Source organism: Ctenocephalides felis, unplaced genomic scaffold, assembly GCF_003426905.1.
Source record: "Ctenocephalides felis isolate EL2017-DRISC unplaced genomic scaffold, ASM342690v1 CF-g0.4_SCAFFOLD_00845, whole genome shotgun sequence".
In the NCBI taxonomy this organism is placed as follows: domain Eukaryota; kingdom Metazoa; phylum Arthropoda; class Insecta; order Siphonaptera; family Pulicidae; genus Ctenocephalides; species Ctenocephalides felis.
In genome coordinates, this window is record NW_020536999.1 from 83696899 (window position 1) to 83717769 (window position 20871).

At 31.4% G+C, this 20871-nt stretch overlaps 1 protein-coding gene across 1 annotated transcript; it reads left to right on the forward strand.

Annotated features, from left to right (window-relative positions):
• Positions 1-959: 959 nt before the first annotated feature.
• LOC113391112 (zinc finger protein 708-like) lies at positions 960-12589 on the forward strand. The gene is made up of 3 exons (XM_026627078.1): positions 960-1785; positions 11196-11251; positions 11501-12589. The coding sequence occupies exons 1-3, from the start codon at positions 960-962 to the stop codon at positions 12587-12589; spliced, it is 1971 nt and encodes a 656-aa protein (XP_026482863.1).
• The last annotated feature ends 8282 nt before the right edge of the window (positions 12590-20871 follow it).

Genomic DNA, 20871 nt, shown 5'->3' on the forward strand with positions numbered 1-20871 from the left:
AAACGATAGGTAGGTTTGAGATACAATTGGTATAAATTGAAAGTAGTTCAGGGTTTTGGTTACTTACGATTTATTCAAATGTAACTTTATTAATGATAACTATTAAATGGAGAGATAATAAAGAAGAATGTCTCGTAAATGAATTTCAATCCTAGGAATTTAGTTTTATCTCAATTTGGATATCGATAAATATATTTTTTGTTTTTAGGATTATTTTGTTTGAGAAGTATTCATTCTTTTTTTAAAAATTTGCTGTTCTTTTTATCCTTTTAAATTTTTGCATTACTTGTCATTCCTTCTAATTTGTCATTCCATCGCCAATACTCCTGCGCTTTTCACTTCTTAGTTTTTAAGTTTTTAATATATTATTATTAGTCATTAAGTAATTAATATTAATAAGTTATTTCTCTTTAATTTGTAGTACTTTAAAAATATGTCTGTAATATACTTTAATTAATAGTAATCAGTCATTTCTGTTTAGTTTATAATTCTTCAAAAATATGTCTGTGATATATTTGAAAATATATTTTGTATTTCGTATGTTTTGTTCTTACTTCAAATATTAAATTTTTTTCAGATTTTGGGCTGTATTGATTATATGTACAAATGTAGAAGTAATACCAGGGGTTAATGTACATACTGTACATGTGCTGCCATATTGTGATCAATTCGTAAATTAAAATGGGTGTAATGTCAAATGGCCCTAGATAGCGATCTATTTATGCTTATTTATCTATGACCATGAAATCCATGATAAATGAAACGTTTGAGTGTTGTCACACCTGATCTCAATCTTATGCGAAGTGAGACTCAAATCAAATGTCAAAGTCAAAACGAATTAACAGATATGTGTATATTAAAACATATTTATCATTAATGCAAAGCATATAAATTGAAAGCTTTGTTAATTTTTTATAAATTACTGTTGGTTTGTTTATGAAAAACTACTAGCGCCGAAAATGTCCGAAGAAACAATTTCAAACCCAATAATTAAAACTGAACCAAAGGAATATTCTCCAGTTAAACAAGCACTTGATGATTATGACATTACTCCAGAAACATTTTTAGAGAATGAGGTAATATATTTACAGCAATTTTTAGAATTTGAGATGAAAATAAACAAAAAAATAAAACAAGAAACAATTGATAATCAAGATAAAACAAGTTTCGACGAGGGATCTTATATGGAAAACGTAGAAATTTTAAATTCAGAAGTCACTATAGGTGAATTAATCAAGAAAGAAACAATTGATGATCCAGATAAAGCTCGTTTTGATGAGTATTCTTATATGGAAAACGATGAAATATGTCTACAGCAATTTTTAAAATCTGAAGTAACAATTGACGAAGAAGTTAAGCATGAACCAATCGATGAGCACCTTGCAGACACTTGTAAGAACAAAAGTATTTACAATGTCGGTGAGTTAAGTGATTTAGTAGATAATACAAGTGAATGCAATGAGTCATTTAAAAAAGTTTTCAAAAAATGTAAAGCTACCCTAAACTTGAAACAACCCTTGAAATGTAAAATTTGCAATAAAAATTTCTCAAGAATTAGCACCTTACGTCGTCATAAAATGATTCATACGGGAGAACGCCCTTACAAATGTGAAACATGTAATAAAGCATTTAGAACAAATGATTATTTAAGTCAACATAAAAAATTTCATGTGGGAGAACGTCCCTACAAATGTGAAATATGTAACAAAGCATATACAACAAATGGTAATTTAAGTCAACATAAAAAGATTCATACGGAAGAACGTCATTACAAATGCGAAATATGTAATAAAGCATTTATAACAAACCATGAATTAATTCAACATAAAAGGATTCATACAGGAGAACGTCCTTACAAATGCAAAATATGTAATAAAGCATTCATAGCAAAAAAAAAATTAAACCGACATTCAATTATTCATACTGAAGAACGACCACATAAATGCTTAATATGCAGTAAAGCATTTATAACACAAAGCAAATTGAAACAACATTATTTTGTCCATACTAAAGAAAGTAAACATAAATGTGCAGTATGTAAAAAAACATTTGCAACCAAACAAAATTTAAGTCAGCATGAAATGATCCACGCTGCTGAGCGTCCTCATAAGTGTTCATTATGCAATAAATCATTCATAAGAAAAGTAATATTAAACCAACATCTAATGATCCATACAGGAGAACGACCACATAAATGCAGGATATGCCATAAAGCATTCAGTTTAAAACAAAATTTAAAACGACATGAATTTATCCACACGAGAGAAAGCAATCATTGAAGAGCCACATGCAATAAAACATTCGCAGCTTCGCAATCATTAAACCAACATAAAATTGTTCATACTGTAGAACATCCTTATAAAAGTGAAATATGTAATAAAACATTAAAATCTAAACATGGATTAAAATGCCATTCAAAACAAAACAATCATGAGAACTGATAAAAGTATACCGATAAAATAGTTTGGCAAATGAATTTATAATAGAGGATTAAATTTTCATAATTTTAAACACAGTAAGACATTGTAATTATAAATAGCAGACGTTCTCATTAGTGTAGAACACTTTGGTAAATATTGTTCATAAAATATCTTTGAAAATATTTGTGGTGACTAATAAAATATAATATTTACTTCATTGCTCAAATATTGTATTATTTATTTTTATTTAAATCAAATTGTCTTTTATTTAATTATGTACATATGTATATGAATAACATAAAAATGAAAACTTGTTATAAATAATATTTGTTATTATTGGTCACTTATTAACTACGCATAGAGTAGGTTATGGTAATCATCCAAAAACGAAAATCAAAATTATTATTTTAAAATACCTTAAAATAAATGGATGTATAAATATGAAACGGTTTTTCATTTTCGATTTACTTGCAATTACTATAACTTACCCTGCGGGAAGTTAAAAATATTGTTACGGATTCTTTTATTTATAACTCTTTGTTATGATTCACTTTATTGCTAGTTGCGGATTATTCCAATTCATTCAATTATTTGATCATTTGTTACTTAAATATTACTTTTATCTTCTATCCCGCACTGCTGAAAGACTAAATGTTAGAGCTACTACGAATGAGAGGCATTTGTTCGTGACTTAACTAAACAATATTTTATATTCACATATTTACATACTTATACTAATCTCAATCTGAACTATACAACTTGAATCTAGACTTATCTGTAACCACCATTGTCTATCGTTTCCCAATTCACATCACACACTAGTCACATTTTAATTAATAGTTTACTTTCAGTTTGGGGACAGTTTTCGATGCGCTGTCCCTCATAACATTCCTTTAGCTTACATTATCACAACATCAATTATAATACACTTCGTGCACTACACCGCGCTAATCCTTTCGACTCATATCGAACTCATGTTCTTAGGCTATTACTACCACTACTAATGCTTAAGAAGGATTCTTCCGACTGTCCCCCCTAGGGCCTATATCTCTACTTCCACTTGCGGACTCTGCCACACTCTTTATCAGGGATGGTTTACACATATATGAAGAGTGCTGGCTTTATGAAATTTACGTATGTGTATGGGTTATTAATTTCTCGAGAGAGGTTTTGTTTTCAAAAAATCATTTATAACTTTAATATTAATTACAAAGAAACAACTTGGCCGATCATGGCACAAAACTGACCGACTCTAGTACTTTTAAAGTTACATCGAAAGGCTTCTCAATTTTTCAAATCGGTCCAGACGTTTTTAAGCAAACGTCGAATAAGAGTCAAATATCGGTTCACATACTTTTTCCAAATTTGGTCTCATTCGATTTAGAATGACTTGCAACGTCGAGAATACATACAATTAGCAAATCGGATTTTTTCTCGAAAACCAACTTCATATGCAAAAAGTTAATAATTTCAATGCGACTTATATTACAAATATTTTCATCAAGAGAATATTCAAGTTGATAAATATTATTAGGTTACTAATAAATAGTATACTATTATAGTAGATGTAGCTTCTGAAATTTATAGTGACATAAATTGGGGTAGTAGAAAATCCAATTAAACAGAAAAAAAACAAAAAAATATAAAATTTATTTTAGTTTATACGTTTCGAGACCACATGTGTTTCATCATTCAGCTAAAAGAATTTCACAACTATTTAATACAAAAGAGTTGATAAATATTATTAGGTTACTAATAAATAGTATACTATTATAGTAGATGTAGCTTCTGGTATACTATTATAGTAGATGTGGGGTAGTAGAAACATCAAATTAAACAGAAAAAAACAAAAAAATATAAAATTTTATTTTAGTTTATACGTTTCGAGACCACATGTGTTTCATCATTCAGCTAAAAGAATTTCACAACTATTTAATACAAAATTATCAATATAAGATACAGAAATAAAAAACAAAGGACAACTAGTGCTGTATGGCATCGTGTCTCAAGGCAAATTGCTGGAACTTCCCGCAGCGTAACGAAATGTTCAGAAATATTAAATGTTTTCAAAAAGATTATTATATATAAATACTATAACATTAATTATCTATTATTTATAACAATTATATAAACTGAATTGCAAAGTTAAAATCATTTATTTAAAGTATATGAGTGAGCTTTAAAACTTTAGTCAGAATTAAAATTAAAATCTGAATTATTTTCGATATACAAAAAAAATCCAAAAGCAATTAGTTTGTTGAAACAAGCAAAGTTTTTTGAGTCATTCAAATCTGATGTTAGTTCTCAAAAACTACCATTTTTTCCACATTTAGCTCAGTATATCCGAAATGGCTCAACCTGCATTTGCCAAAAACTAATCACCGCTTCCCCCGTCATAACAAAATGAATGTTTTTTGGATCTTTCATATTAGATATTCCATTATCTCAAAAATTCAATTTCTATTTTCTGCACTCTTTGCTCCGTATCTCCGTAACGGCTGGAACTGCCTTGGCCAAAAACTAATTAGCACATCTCCCTATCAATAGGAATCGAATGCATTTTGAACCATTGAAATCGGTTGATCCGTGTTCTCGAAATCGTCCACGAAAATTTGTATCCGCACGCTCACACATCAATTTTTCTAAGGTATGCCAAAATGTTCAGAACCCCTGAAACGTGAAAATATGCAAAAATTTTCATTTTCGATTTTTGGCCTATTACTATAACTTACCCTACGGGAAGTTAATAAAAAAATGATGGGCTAGGGAGTTGTAAGATTTTTCATCTTGATTTTCAATTGCTTTTTGCTTTATTTCTTTCTCAATCTTTACCTCAGATTTTAAAAACTTCCATTCCAAGTGTTAATAAAAAATAAAATAAATGAATCTATCAAAAATAGTTTTAAATTATGCTTTTGGCAAAGGAGATTAAAATTATAAAATACATGGTTTTCTAATAATATTTGAAACTTGATCTTTAGTTTATTATCAACACATAAATATTTAATGAAATGATCTAGTACTTGACTGCATTAATAAATAGACCAAAAAATACATTTCTTGGGACCAAAAGCGAATGGCAGTGTAATCTCTAGATGCAATCCCAGAAGCTTCATCCCTGCCAATTGGATCTGCTAATAATAGTTCACATGCACAAACATGGCATTCACCAACATATCCGAGAAGTTTCTTAGTACAATATCTTGAAACATAAGCGTTAGCAGTTTTCTGTACAATGACATGTCTTGGAAATGAAACGGCTCTCTGCATCAATAGACATATTGATCAAAGGGTCAGTTTCCAAAACATCTTCATTATTCAAAACCACTCGAAATGTGGCAAGTAACCCAGTTGTATCATCGATTTCACAATTAGAAGACGGTGAATGGTGAGATGATAAATTGTTGACTAGCAAAGTCCTAAAGGCAGACACAAAGGAGTGACTACTTGGATTAGTATTTGAACCCCCATGACTTCTTATGCAACCAAAAAAATTCTCCAACAAATCTTGGTTAAAATTTCTGGTTCAAGTAACTAAAAACCCTGAACTACTTTGATTCTCTGCCAAATGTAGCTCAGACCCTCTATCGTTTTAATGCAAGGAGATTTAGTTAAAACTGTAACTAAGCCCTTATTGCTTTTTATGAACTGCATTGAATTCAAAAGCCGAAGTGTGAGCCGAAGTGCGAGCCGATTTAATTGAAATTGCACATCGAAATTATTTACCATTAAATGGCAATTTTGATAAACCATTGACACTATCAAATAAGTAGTCCATGAACATCAATAATTCTCCGGTACCATATGAGGTAACACTTCCAGCTACTACATGGTAACCAGAGTTTTGAAGTCCATGTGCTACCCGTTGAGAAAATACTTGCGCAGCAAGACTGACCTTCATACGTTTCATTTTTGTTTGATCAAGGTGGTGTTCGGTTAGGACAACGACGAAACATACTTGAAGTAAAATCATAATTGTAATAATCTATGATCTTTCCAAAATGCTTCATATTCGTCCCCATCTAATCCTATCAATTTAACATTGTACTTAGCAAAACAATTCCGCATACACTTTAACTTAAGTATGGAGGATCCTATAAAGGTACAATCTCATGGCCATATATTTCAAAAAACAGCTTATTCCAGTAAAGGTTTTTTGTTTTATAATACTCTTCTGTATCATTTAAAAACACATTAACTGCTTTACAATTTGCCGCATATTGGTCGCATATAAAAACCAATGCAAAAGCAAGATAAGATGCCGAAACTGTTCAGAAAAAAACTCTCATGAAAATTGCCATATCGTATCAGACTTTTATATGTGCAGTATGCCATGAAACCATCAAGCAAATGACAAAGAATGCAAATTCTTTAAAGTAATAAAGAAATAAAAGAAATGTCGGCACTACATAATATATCTTATCTTGAAGCTAAAAGCATGATGTGGGAAAGAGCATATGCTGAGGCAGCTAAGATCAACCCGTATAATCCGGGTTGCAAACTGCGGCAACAACCTTTAAACCAATACTAAATAACTTGCCACATCAACAATAAGAGATTTTAAATCAGACCTATTTACTCCACCTTCGGAAAAGTAGAAATCAACTGGTTGCTTCCAACTATCCTTTATTCCTTTTATCATGAAAACAAATGCATGATCTGCAAATAAAACTTTTTCTGCCATTCGCTAGTTCCACAAACCAACAATCCTTTTTACGATCATATGACAATTTTGAAGAAGTGATATTTCATCAAACATCAAAACACAGTATTTGCTACTCTCATACTTTTTATGAGAAATAGCTGAACCTATATATTAAAAAGACACTCATTAATACCGCTATACAAAGGTATCTCTGAAAGCAACTTCCTCAATGTTTGAAGAGATGCCAAAATAAATATTTGTCTCCAAAAATGATAAGCCTTTGGAGACTTTTCATTTAAATTTTCAGATTTAAAGCAAGAATTTTGTCTTTGTCTGTAAATTTTCTTCCTTTCGGATTTTTAGTATGCTCTCTTAATGGAGACAATATAAAATTACTTGCCCTAATATTAAATATTTCTGGAATATTTGAAAACATTTCAGAACATTGTATACTCTGTTGCAATTTATCCCTTAAATGGTTGCATTGTTTATTAATCCTTCTTACCTCTTGGAACAAAATTTTTGATGTATCATACATCTTACATCTTCTGGGTGTCAAGGCATTCCTACGCTTAATCACTGCATTCTGCAGCAATTTGCAGCTACCCCCGAGGTCTTCTATTATTAACATAATAGAATGGTATAATATCATAGTTGATGAATTAATTATTAACTTCCTGTGGGGTAGTTAAAGTAATGAGCCGAAAATCGAAAATGAAAATTTTTGCATTTCTCGACGTTTTGAAGGTTTCTTTTGGTTGTGCGTGCGTGTGGTGTTTTGTATGTCCGCATTTTTTCGTTCACGTTTTCGGGCGCACGGATCAACCGATTTGAATGGTTTAAAAAACATTCAATCCCTATTGATAGGGAGATGTGCTGATTAGTTTTCCGCAAAGACAGGTCCTGCCTATCGAAGATACAGAGCTAAATGTGAAAAAAATGGCAGTTTTTGAGTGAACTAAGCGTCCGATTTGAATGATCTAAAAAACTTTCTGCTTGTATAGACAAAACAATTGCTTTTGAGGATAAAAAAATATTACTTTTTTTTATTTTCCATTGAATATTTTTGTAATTTTGGATTAAAAATTCAAAAAATTACCCAGGCTAAGCGCCACTCTAGTACAAATGTTTATCCAAGTGCGTTCAGAACTTCAGACTGTTTATGAACTGGAACACTTTTCCAAATTTGTGAAAACTATTGAAAAAATGTGAAAATGCCGCCAAGCTAAGCACAGTATAGTAAAATGTCGCACAGAATTATTTGCAAATGCGTTTAGACTATGACTATACGGGAGCACTTTTTCAATTTTGTGTAAATTAGGCAACTATTTTTTTTGAAATTGAATTCGAAAAAAATGACGATTGTTAATGTTCTGGACATAAATTGATTTATGATTTACATTTGATTTGCTCAGATATAACAAGATAGCAAAAATAATGGGAGTTACAATATTTGTAATAATAAATTTGAAAACGTTTAAAATTTCTCGAATAATTCATTACAGTACGGGAAGTTCCAGCAATTTGCCTTAAGACACGATGCCATACACCACTAGTTATTGCTGCAATTATTATAAAAAAATATCTTTGCGGGAAACTGGTGTCATAATAGGTGACTGTTTCAACCCGCACTTGACAATCTTTGGGGTACTGCAAAAATTTTTGTTTGCAGCATAGATAGTAAACACATGGTTTGCAGTTTGTATGTAAAACGTTCTAATAAATTAAACGCTGTAGTTTTTGAATGGTGCCCATTTTGAAATGCTTATTCAATTAATATAGCGACTATCCATAATACCATGCTATCCATAGATAAAAGAAGAGTATACTAATATAGACGTTTCTCTCTCGCGGTATTTGCGTTCAGAGAGCTAGGGAGAGTCACGAACGCAATGGGTGATGGCACTTTAATCGCATGTCGCTCGGCAGCCTCGTGCTCCTAAATGCATTCAAATTAAAGCGCCAAGATTAGAAATAAAAGAAAATCGTCTTTTACAAATTGCAGCAGAAGGATAGACAAACAATGCAATAATTTAAGGTATAAATTGCAACAGAGTATAAAATGCTCAGAAATATTCTTAACATTTCGGATGGAATGTTAAGAATATTTCTGAGCATTTTATACTCTGTTGCAATTTATACCTTAAATTATTGCATTGTTTGTCTATCCTTCTTGGTACAAAAGTTAAACAAACACGTTGAACAGTAGTAGAATATCTTTATTTAATATATAATTAAAAATCACTCAAAATACACGATGTTGTAGGTTAGGTTGTTTGTATAGAAGAGAACATATATTTTGTACAAAGCATAGTCGAAACCTATGCGCAAGATGGACGCTTTGCCCGGTAGTGGGAGAAACCATACAAATAGTAGCGCGAAATTCAAATTAAAAACATATTTATCCACTTCTTAACTCCCTCAACATATAATGGGTGTGTCATACATTTTACATGCCCTCGGCATCAAGACACTCCTATCCTCAGTCACTAGATTCTGCTGCAATTTGTATTCCCAAGAACATCTAATAAACATAACATGTTGTAATATAATATCAAGTCGTAATAGCAAATGGTATTAAATTATTCAGAATTATTATTACCTTTTCCACTGGAGTTCCGGAGTATTCTCCTGGTCATATATCAGATTGTCTTTCTCTTCTTATATCACTGTGAACTATAGACATGAGAACTATTCTGTGAAATATAATTGGACATTTCTAATTTGTTCACTTCATAAAGCCGGAAAGAAGTGCATTTTTATATTATTTCTGAAGATACCACAAGTTGGTGCGTTACATTTTGCCATATTAAATTTCACATAAACGCTTACTTGAATACAATTAATTACAGAAACAACATCGAACCACAAACTTTGATACAAAATGGCAAATGACAAATCTAAGCGAGTAATTTTGACGTGTATCATATTTTGAAACTAGTAGCGACATCTTTTTTTCGCTACAAATAGTAGTCCTTTCCAAAACAGGGTAATATACATTTGTTCGGAGATAACTCCCCATGATAATACATATATTAAAATAGATATCAAAGTAAATAGCAATATATTGCAACAAACATATTTATTTAAATAAATCAAGAAAAATATAAAGTTTAACAAATTACAGGATTCCTGCCTTCAAGTGGATAATCATTCATTATTCACTACCAATAATGACGTGAACACAAAACATGGTGTGTAAATTATAGTGTCAGTAAGTAAGATTTGCCACTTTTCAGCACATTCTTTGCGATAAATCCAGTCATGCTAAATGGCTCTTGACATTATCTTGAATATTCAAAAAACTGCTGCATTAAATTAACTTATTTTGTCAACTTGCACTGAAATTGGATTTCGTTCATTAACTCAGTGGCGTTCTTAAACAATGTAAAATCTAGTCTATTTATGCTTTTCCATATATATTTAAGAGCCTCCAAATTTTATACAATTCTGAAAAGTTAGAGGAGCCTTGCCTTTCTTATAAAAGAGCCGTAGCTTGCTCCTAAAATGTATTGTGATTAAAATTTTATTATATACACAGCTTTAGCAACTGCTTTATATCCTCTTCATTTAAGAGTTATAGATCTGATTGAATCACAAATAAAACCTTATAAACAATTATAAAACACTTGTAAACACAACATTCACAATAAGAATCAAAACACCTGGATGTCTCATATACGATAACCTATATGAAAGTTTTTCATGTTTTGACATTTCTTGTATATATTGCTCGTGGATTACTTACCTGTCAAACATGACATCGGCTCACTAGGCCAAATTTGCACCTTGCGTTCGTGACTGGAACTAAGCGTTGTGAACGCGGATTTTGTACTGAGGATGTAGGTCCATGGTCCATGGTCCATGATAAATGAAACGTACTGAGTGTTGTCACACCTGATCTCAATCTATGCGAAGTGAGACTCAAATCAAATGTCAAAGTCAAAACGAATTAATAGATATGTGTATATTAAACATATTTATCATTGATGCAAAGCATACAAATTGAAAGCTTTCTTAATTTTTTATAAATTACTGTTGGTTTGTTTATAAAAAACGACTAGCGCCGAAAATGTCCGAAGAAACATTTCAAACCCAATAATTAAAACTGAACCAAGGAATATCTCCAGTTAAACAAGAACTTGATGATTATGACATTACTCCAGAAACATATTTAGAAAACGAGGTAAATATCTACAGCAATTTTCAGAATTTGAGATAAAAATAAGCGAAAAAATAAAACAAGAAACAGTTGATGATCAAGATGAAAGAAGTTTCGGCGTGGAATCTTACATGGAAAACGAGGAGATATATCAACAGCGATTTTTAGATCTGAAGTCACTATAGACGAAAAAATCAAAAAAGAAATTGATGATCAAGATGAAGCTCGTTTCCATGAGAATTCTTACACGGAAATGAAGAAATATGTCTACAGCAATTTTTAAAATCTGAAGTAACAATTGACGAAGAGGTTAAGCATGAATCGATTGATGAGCACCTTGCAGACACCAGTAAAAACAAAAATATTGATCATTTTGGTGAGTTAAGTGATTTAGTGGATAATACAAGTGAATGTAATAAATCATTTAAAAAAGTTTTAGAAAAACGTAAAGCTACCCTAAACTTGAAACAACCCTTGACATGTGAAATTTGCAATAAAAATTTCTCAAGAATTAGCACCTTACATCGACATAAAATGATTCATACAGGAGAACGTCCTTACAAATGTGAAACCTGTAATAAAGCATTTATAACAAATAGTTGTTTAGGTCAGCATAAAAAATTTCATGCAAGAGAACGTCACTACAAATGTGAAATATGTAATAAAGCATTTATAACTAATGGTAATTTAAGTCAACATAAAAAGATTCACACAGAAGAACGTCATTACAAATGTGAAATATGCACTAAAGCATTTATAACAAATAGTAATTTAAGCCAACATAAAAAGATTCATACGGAAGAACGTCCTTACAAATGTGAAATATGTAATAAAGCATTCATAGCAAAACAACCATTAAACCAACATTTAATTAATCATACTGGAGAAAAACCACATAAATGCAAGATATGCAATAAAGCATTCAGATTAAAACACAATTTAAAGCGACATGAATTTGTCCATACTAAAGAAAGTAATCATGAATGTGCAGTATGTAAAAAAACATTCGCAACTAAACATAGTGTAAGTCAGCATGAAATGATCCACACTGGAGAACATCCTCAAAAGTGTGCATTATGCAATAAATCATTCACAAGAAAAGAAATATTAATACAACATTTAATGATTCATACTGGAGAACGACCACATAAATGCTTAATATGCAGTAAAGCATTTACAAGACAAAGCCAATTAAAACAACATTATTTTGTCCATACTAAAGAAAGTAATCATGAATGTGCAGTATGTAAAAAAACTTTCGCAACTAAACAAAGTTTAAATCAGCATAAAATCCGACATCTAATGATTCATACTGGAGAACGACTGCATAAATGCAAGATATGCATTATGCATTCAGATTAAAAGAACATTTGAAACAACATGAATTTGTACACACAAGAGAAAGCAATCATTAATGAGCCACATGCAATGAAACATTCGCAACTACACCAACCAATTAAACCAACATAAAACTGTTCATACTGTAGAACATCCTTATAAAAGTGAAATTTGTAATAAAACATTAAAATCTAAACATCGATTAAAATGCCATTCAAACCAAAACAATCATGAGAACTGATCATTTTAAACACAGTAAGACATATAATTATAAATAGCAGACGTTCTCATTCGTGCAGGACGCTTTGGTAAATATTGTTTATAAAATATCTTTGAAAATATTTGTGGTGACTAATAAAATATAATATTTACTTCATTGCTCACCAAATATTGTATACTGGCAGAAGTTATTAAATGAATATATAGTGTTATTATTTAAATTAAATTGTTTTTTATTTAATTATGTACATATGTATAACATAAAAATTAAAACTTGTTATAAATAATATTTGTTATTATTGGTCACTTATTAACTACGCATAGAGTAGGTTATAGTAATCATGCAAAAAATAAAAATCAAAAATTAATATTTCAACATACCTTAAAATAAATGGATGTATATGTATGTATGTGTGTACAAATTTTCTCTGAAACCTTTGAAACGGTTTTTCATTTTCGATTTTTTTTGCAATTACTATAACTTACCCTGCGGGAAGTTAAAATTATTGTTACGGATTCTTTTATTTATAACCCTTTTGTTATGAATTATTTTTATTGCTAGTTGCGGATTATTTAATTATTTGATCATTTGTTACTTAAATATTACTTTTATCTTCTATCCCGCACTGCTGAAAAACTAAATATTAGAGCTTTTGTTCGTGACTTAACTAAACAATATTTTATATTCACATATTTACATACTTATACTAATCTCAATCTGAACTATACAACTTGAATCTAGACTTATCTGTAACCACCATTGTCTATCGTGTCCATACTTCGGGCTCCCGATTCACATCACACACTAGTCACATTTAATTAATAGTTTACTTTCGGTTTGGGGACAGCTTTCGATGCGCTGTCCTCATAACATTCCTTTAGCTTATATTATCACAACATCAATTATAAAACACTTCGCGCACAACACCGAGCTCATCCCTTCGACTCATATCGGACTCATGCTCTTGGGCTATTACTACCACTACCAAAACAACTGTTAGGGACTAATGCTTAAGAAGGATTCTTCCGACTGTCACCCCTGAGGGCGTATATTCTACTACTTCCACTTGCGGACTCTTCCACACTCTTCATCAGGGATGGTTTACACATATATGGAGAGGGGTGGCTTTATGTAATTTTCATGTGTGTATGGGCTGTCACCCACACATTCGTAACAATATTGCATGTTAAAATATTTTATTATTTTCAACTTAAAATTATTAAAGTGATATTATTTCTTGTCTTAAATTATAATTGTTCATATATGAACTTGATTCGAATTGATTCGAATCATAATTCGAATCAGGTTTTTTCTGATCAGGAAAATCACTCGAATCAGGAATTTTCGAGTCGGCACATCACTAGTTTAGACATATATGGAGAGGGGTTTCGTAACAATATTGCATGTTAAAATATTTCATTATTTTTAACTTCCAGAGAGAGGTTTTGTTTTAGACATTATTGATCAGAGAGTCCGTATCCAAAAACATCTTCATTATGCAAAAACACTCAAAATGTGGCAAGTAACCCGGTTGTATCATCGATTTCGCAATTAGCAGAAGGTGAATGACGAGATGATAAATTGTTGACTAGCAAAGTTCTAAAGGCAGGCACAAAAGAGTAACAACTTGGATTAGTATTCGAAGCCCCTTGACTCCTTATGCAACTAAAAATATTCTTCAACGAATCTTGGTTAAAATTTCTGGTTCAAGTAACTAAAACCCTAAACTACTTTTATTTACAATGTAACTCAAACCCTCTATGTGTTAATCCAATTTTTAATGCAACTCGATTTAGTTACCCATCTGATCGTAGTTAAACGTGACCAAAATTTTTAATGAAAGGACGAAATAGTAGGTAAAAGTAAATTTCAATTAGGTAAACGGGAATATTGGCATACTATTCCGTGCGAAAAAATTATGGACGTTTGACTTAAAGACGTATTTTAGAGAAAATAGGAAAGTGGACGAACTAAATCTGTTATATTTTATTTAATTAACCTTTAAGATTATATAAAACAAGATTTTTTCGTTTTTTTTATAGAACGTTATTTATAGAAATAATCGGCATTTTGGTGAACTACGCGTGGACGTATTTTCAAGAAATTCGTATACTGTATGTTTGCAGAACTTATTTTATAAATTAAACACTATTTTAATTTGATTCAATTTATTTGCCAAATAATTGTAACGGAGTACGGAAATCACAATGATATCGATTTACTGATAAAAGGTACTATCGACCTGAACAGTTATAATCCCAAAATCTATCTATTGAATGCTAGTTACTGCTGGTACTGATAATACTGCAGCAGCAGTGTTGACTAGTGTGAACAAAAATAATGGTGTTACCATATACAATTCTTTCCATACTCCCACTCGATGCACAATTGCATCCAAAATTAAATAAACTTAAAGTTAAATCTAGTAGATAATATCTTAAGTCACATACAAAATAAATATAAGTTCTTAATAGCAACTACAAAACTTAAAGTAATTAACTTAGCTACATTCAAAAAAATCATACATTTTTTCTAATACAAAATACAATTAAATAGTTTACATTCAAGAAATAACACAAGATACAAATATTTGTTATTTACAATATTAATCATTAATTGGCAAAGGCACTAATTTATGAATAGGTCTTGTGTAGGTTCCATTTGAGGTTTTAATTCTGCCACTCGAACTTTACCATCACGACCATAATTTAAATTAACAATTCTAGCCAAGCACCATCTTAATGGGGGAAGGTTATCCTCCTTAATCAAAACTATCGAGTTTAATTTCAAATTTGGCTGATTATCTGACCATTTATTTCGTTTTGCAAATAAGATAATAATCCTTTGACCATAAAGTCCAAAATTTATCTCGCATGGCAGTTAATTGCTTATATACCGTTAATGAATTTAATTTATCAAAATTTACGTTTGGTTCTGGGATTGTAGTTAAAAAATCTCCAATCAAAAAATGACTAGGCGATAAGTACTGAAAACTAGAAACATCATCTGTTATTGCCATAAGAGGACGTGAATTAAGAATTGCTTCCACCTGTAATAGTACTGTTAAATATTCCTCATAAGTTAAACAGGAGGAGCCTATTATCCTTCGAAGGTGATATTTCATAATTTTAATACTTCCTTCCCCAATCCACCAAAATGTGGGGAATGAGAAGGAATAAACTTCCAAGTTATGCCCATTGTCGCAGCTTGGTTAATTATATCTGTCTTGAAGGATTGTTTACTAAAAAGATTCCGTAGCTCTTGCAACTCATGATTAGCGCCTATAAAATTCGTTCCGTTGTCGCTATTTATTACCGAACATAGACCTCTACGAGAAACGAATCTCTTTAAAACACAAATAAATGATTCTGCTGTGAGGCTAGTTGTAATATCTAAATGAACAGCTTTAGTCACCATGCAAACAAACAAAACAATATAAGCCTTAATTCTTGGTGCTTTCCTTAATCGACTCGATCTTATCGTCAGCGGTCCTGCGTAATCAACCCCAACATTAAAAAAAGGGCGTTGAAATTTAACTCTATCAATGGGTAAACTTCCCATTAATTGAGAGGCAGTGACAGCTTTAATTTTTGCACATTTTACACATGAGTGTATTATCGCTTTTAGCTCTCTTCGCGCGTTCAAGGGCCAATATTTTCGACGAATATTTGCTAAAACCGTTTGCGTGCCCGCATGCATCAACCTTTCATGCTCTTGTTTCAATAAGAGTCTTGTAACATAATTTTTTTGGGCAGAATTATTGGGTGCTTTTGTTCATAAGAAACATCAGCATTTTCTATCCTACCACCCACTCTCAAAAAACCTGACTTATCTAAGAAAGGATGAAGCGATTTCAATTCCGACATCAATTTAAGACTAGGAGTATGTTTACTATCTTGCAGATTTTTTATTACTTTTGTGAAGGTTTCTAACTGAACCAATTTTAAAATTACCTTCAACGCATTATCTAATTCTGGGACCGATAACGTATTGTGATCACCACGAACTATCGAATTTTTAATATAAGGGTTCATTCTTAAGCAGTAAGCTAGTACTCTAGTCATTTTTCTTAGCGAAGAGAATCGCTGACAGAAAGTATCAAGAAAAGAACTGCTGTTTTCTTTAACTAATAGAACTCTTTGTTCGGGTAGAACAGCGTCTAAAGAAGGATCAACATTTGGCCACCTATCAGTATTCTCAGACAACCAACTTGGGCCATTCCACCATAGCTCACAAGTTTTTAATTGATCTGCGGATAAGCCTCGTGAAATTAGATCTGCTGGGTTGAAATCAGAAGGCACATGTCTCCAGATTGTGCGGGAGTAATGTCAGTATTTAACTCTATTCTCACTATTCTGCCATAATATGCATTTGTATTTGGATCGCCGCGATCCATGACAAGACAATGTTCGAGTCACTCCAAAGTAAAACCTTTTCAAAATTTATATCAATGTTATCAATCACCCTTCTGAACAACCTAGCCAATAATAATGCAGCACACAATTCCAACCTCGCTAAAGTTATCGGTTTTAAAGGTGCAACTTTTGATTTCGCACACAGTAGTTTCACACTCGTAGTTTTATCTTCATATGTGGTTTTAACATAAAAGCATGCTCCATAAGCATATGAAGACGCATCAGCAAAACCATGAAGTTGAATACTTATAATACGTTTGTGATGAAAAACGCAACGATCAATAACTAAGTGTGATAATGTCCCTAACTTGTGGCAAACTTGAACCACTTATTTTCAACGTTTGCAGAAACACTTTCATCCCAATCTTTCTTATCTTTCCAAAGTTCTTGTAAAATCAATTTTCCTTGTATAACGACAGGTGCGATCAGTCCTAAAGGATCAAAAATTTGTGATATCACAGATAAAATAACTCGCTTTGTACAATTATTAAATTTAAAAGTGGGAACTGAAATAAGAAAGTGATCCTGTTTTGGATTCCATAATAAGCCTAAGGTGTTAATAGAATTTTTATCGTCAGTGAAGATAGGGTTTTAAATTCTCTCAATAATAAAATATCATTTAAAAAACTTGGAATATTTGAAGCCCATTTATGTAAGCAAAAACCGCCTAATTCTAATAACTTAATTAATTCAATTTTAGTACGCTGTAAATGTTCTATACTATTAGCACCAGTAATTATGTCGTCGACATAAATGTCCTCTAAAAGTACATGTGAAGCAATCGGGAATGTGGCTTTTTCTTCAAAGGCTAAATGATTCAAACATCTTATCGCAAGATATGGAGCTGAAGCCGTTCCGTAAGTTACAGTTGTAAGCCTGTAACATCTTATTTCTTCCGAAGGAGAGTCCCTCCAAAGAATCCTTTGATACTCCTGATCGGCTCTTTTAATATTTATTTGTCTAAACATTTAATTAAATCAGCTATGAAAACAAAAGGCTTCGATCTGAATCTTAGCAAAATGCAAAATAAATCCTTCTGTAATTTTGGACCAGCTAGAAGGATGTCGTTAAGAGACTTTCCCGACGAAGTTTTAGTCGATGCGTCAAAAACAACGCGTATTTTATTAGAATCTGAATTTTTAAAAACAGCATGATGTGGCATATAATAAATGATTATGACTGGTGGAAGAATCAAAGGTATCTAAAATGTCCGATTTTGGAATATCTGTTTGAACGGCGTGCCCCATAGAAATATATTCATGAATAAACTCACGATAAAGTTTATATAAATTGGGATTCTTGTAAAAACGCTTTTCTAAATAAAGAAATCTCTTATGTGCAACACCATATGAATGACCTAATTCTCCTTGATAATCTGGTGTAAAGGGCAAGGCAACTTCAAACCTATTATTAATTCTAGAAACACTAGATAGAAACTGCTCTTCACAAATTTTATTTAAACCATAAAGGCGCATATTTGTCTCAGGTATTTCTTCCAAATTCCAGAATTTAACTAAATTCTCATTTAATTTAAAATTAGAATGTGTTATCAAACCTACATATTCCTCAGACCTTTCAACACTATTGTAATTGCCCGAAACAATCCATCCAAACTTGGAGTTACGTAAAATCGGGTGATAACTTCCTAACCTAATAGAACCCTGTTGTAGAATGTCGAAGAAGAGTTCAGCTCCTATCAACATATCTATAGGGCTTGAAAATAAAAATGAGGATCTGCTAATTTAATGTGTGAGGGAATATTCCAATCGTTTATATTAATATCAGCGGACGGCAAATTACTAGTGATTGATTTTAAAACAACAAAATCTAAGGTTCTAGAAAACGTAGAAGCATTTGAAATATTTTTATAGTAGCTGTTTTATTACTAAATAACGAATGTCCATGTAAAACACTTAAAGAATTTGATACTGTATTTAGAGTGCAATTTAACCGGTCGGCAAGTGACTCCGAAATAATATTTATTTGACTACCGCTATCTAATAATGCCCGTACATTGAATGATCTACCAAATGAATCATAAACCCTTACAATGGCAGTAGATAACAAGGTTTGAATGTTATTTTTACAATTAGCTAACAAAATCGTCGGTGGCTTATCAGAAGGCTTATCTACTTGGTGACTAATCTGATCACTTTGTGCACTGTGTAGCAAAGTATTATGCAATTCGGATTTGCATACCCTACATGAACCCGTATACTTGCAACTTGCTAAGGCATGAAAACCATCCAAACATTTCTCACAACAATTATTTTTATTTGCAAATTTCTTGCGTTCTTGGACAGACAATTTTTTGAATGCGTCACAATTAAATAATGGGTGATTTCGTTTGCAAAATGGACAAATTCGCTTGGATTTTTGTTTACTAATGAAATTAACGGGTTTTGAATTAAATTTTGATTTACTACTAGAAGGTTCTGATCTAAAAGTCGCCTCCAAGGCTGAAATACGTGATGTTAAAAATTCAAAAAATTGTTCTAAAGTAGGCAAATCTGTATTCCTATGTAAATTCCATGCCAAGCAGGTTTTATCGTCCAACTTTTTTGTGAATAAAAATATAAAGACTAAATCCCAATACTTAGCGTCATCATAGACTGATTTTAGTGATAGCACCTGTTGTCGAGCAGTATTTAAAAATGAATTTAAATGTTCAAACGTATCTCTAGTTAAATTTGGTAAATTAAATAATGATGACAAATGTGCATTAATAATGAAAAGTTTATTATCATAATGCTGTGTCAATGAATTCCAAGCTATGGCATAGTTTTGGTTTGTCATGGTTAAATTCGCTATCAATTTAGACGGGCCAGAAGACAATGAACCTTTTAGATAATACAACTTTTCTACATCTGTTAAATTTTTGTTGTTATGTATTAATGAAATGAAAATATCTTTGAACTCAACCCATGAATTATATTCGCCATTGAACCTCGGCAATACTATGTCAGGTAATTTAACCTGCGGATTATTGGGTTTTATTATATTATCAATAGCTTGTTTGTTATCAACGGTGTTATCTTGGACTAATTCGTCAATCCTAGTCAATAATCTAAATGTTTCTCACAATATTTGCGGAATTCACTGAGTACTTCTTGGGCTCGAGCAATTCTAATTCAACATATATTTCCTCGATCCGATGAAACATTTCTAGTAATTTCTGTTTGCGTATATTTAAACCGGCAATATTATCGCCTTTAAAGCTAGTAACATATTTAAATATAATGTCAAACGTAATTTCTATCTGTGACCTCTGTTGCAACAATGTACTTAAGTCGGCCATTTTGATTGAAATTAAATTATTACTTCAAATTAAATTTATAAACTAATAACAATCGGTATAAAGAATGAAAATATGAAAACAACTTTGAAAAAATAATATAATATTGTTAGGTAAGGCCACACGAGTATAAACTTCAGACCTTAAGCTAACTATAATGGATGTCGGTCGCGTAAAATGGCGTCAAACAACAATGAAACCTACAAGCCTACGACCTTTACAACTCAAATTTATAACTATAATAAGCAATTACAATACAATGAAATAATTATAATATTCACTGTAGGTAATGTCAAATAAATAAATGTCAATAGATATCACTTCTACAATGTCACCTCATGAATTCTTCCAAGTAATTCCTTTGGGACACGTGGTA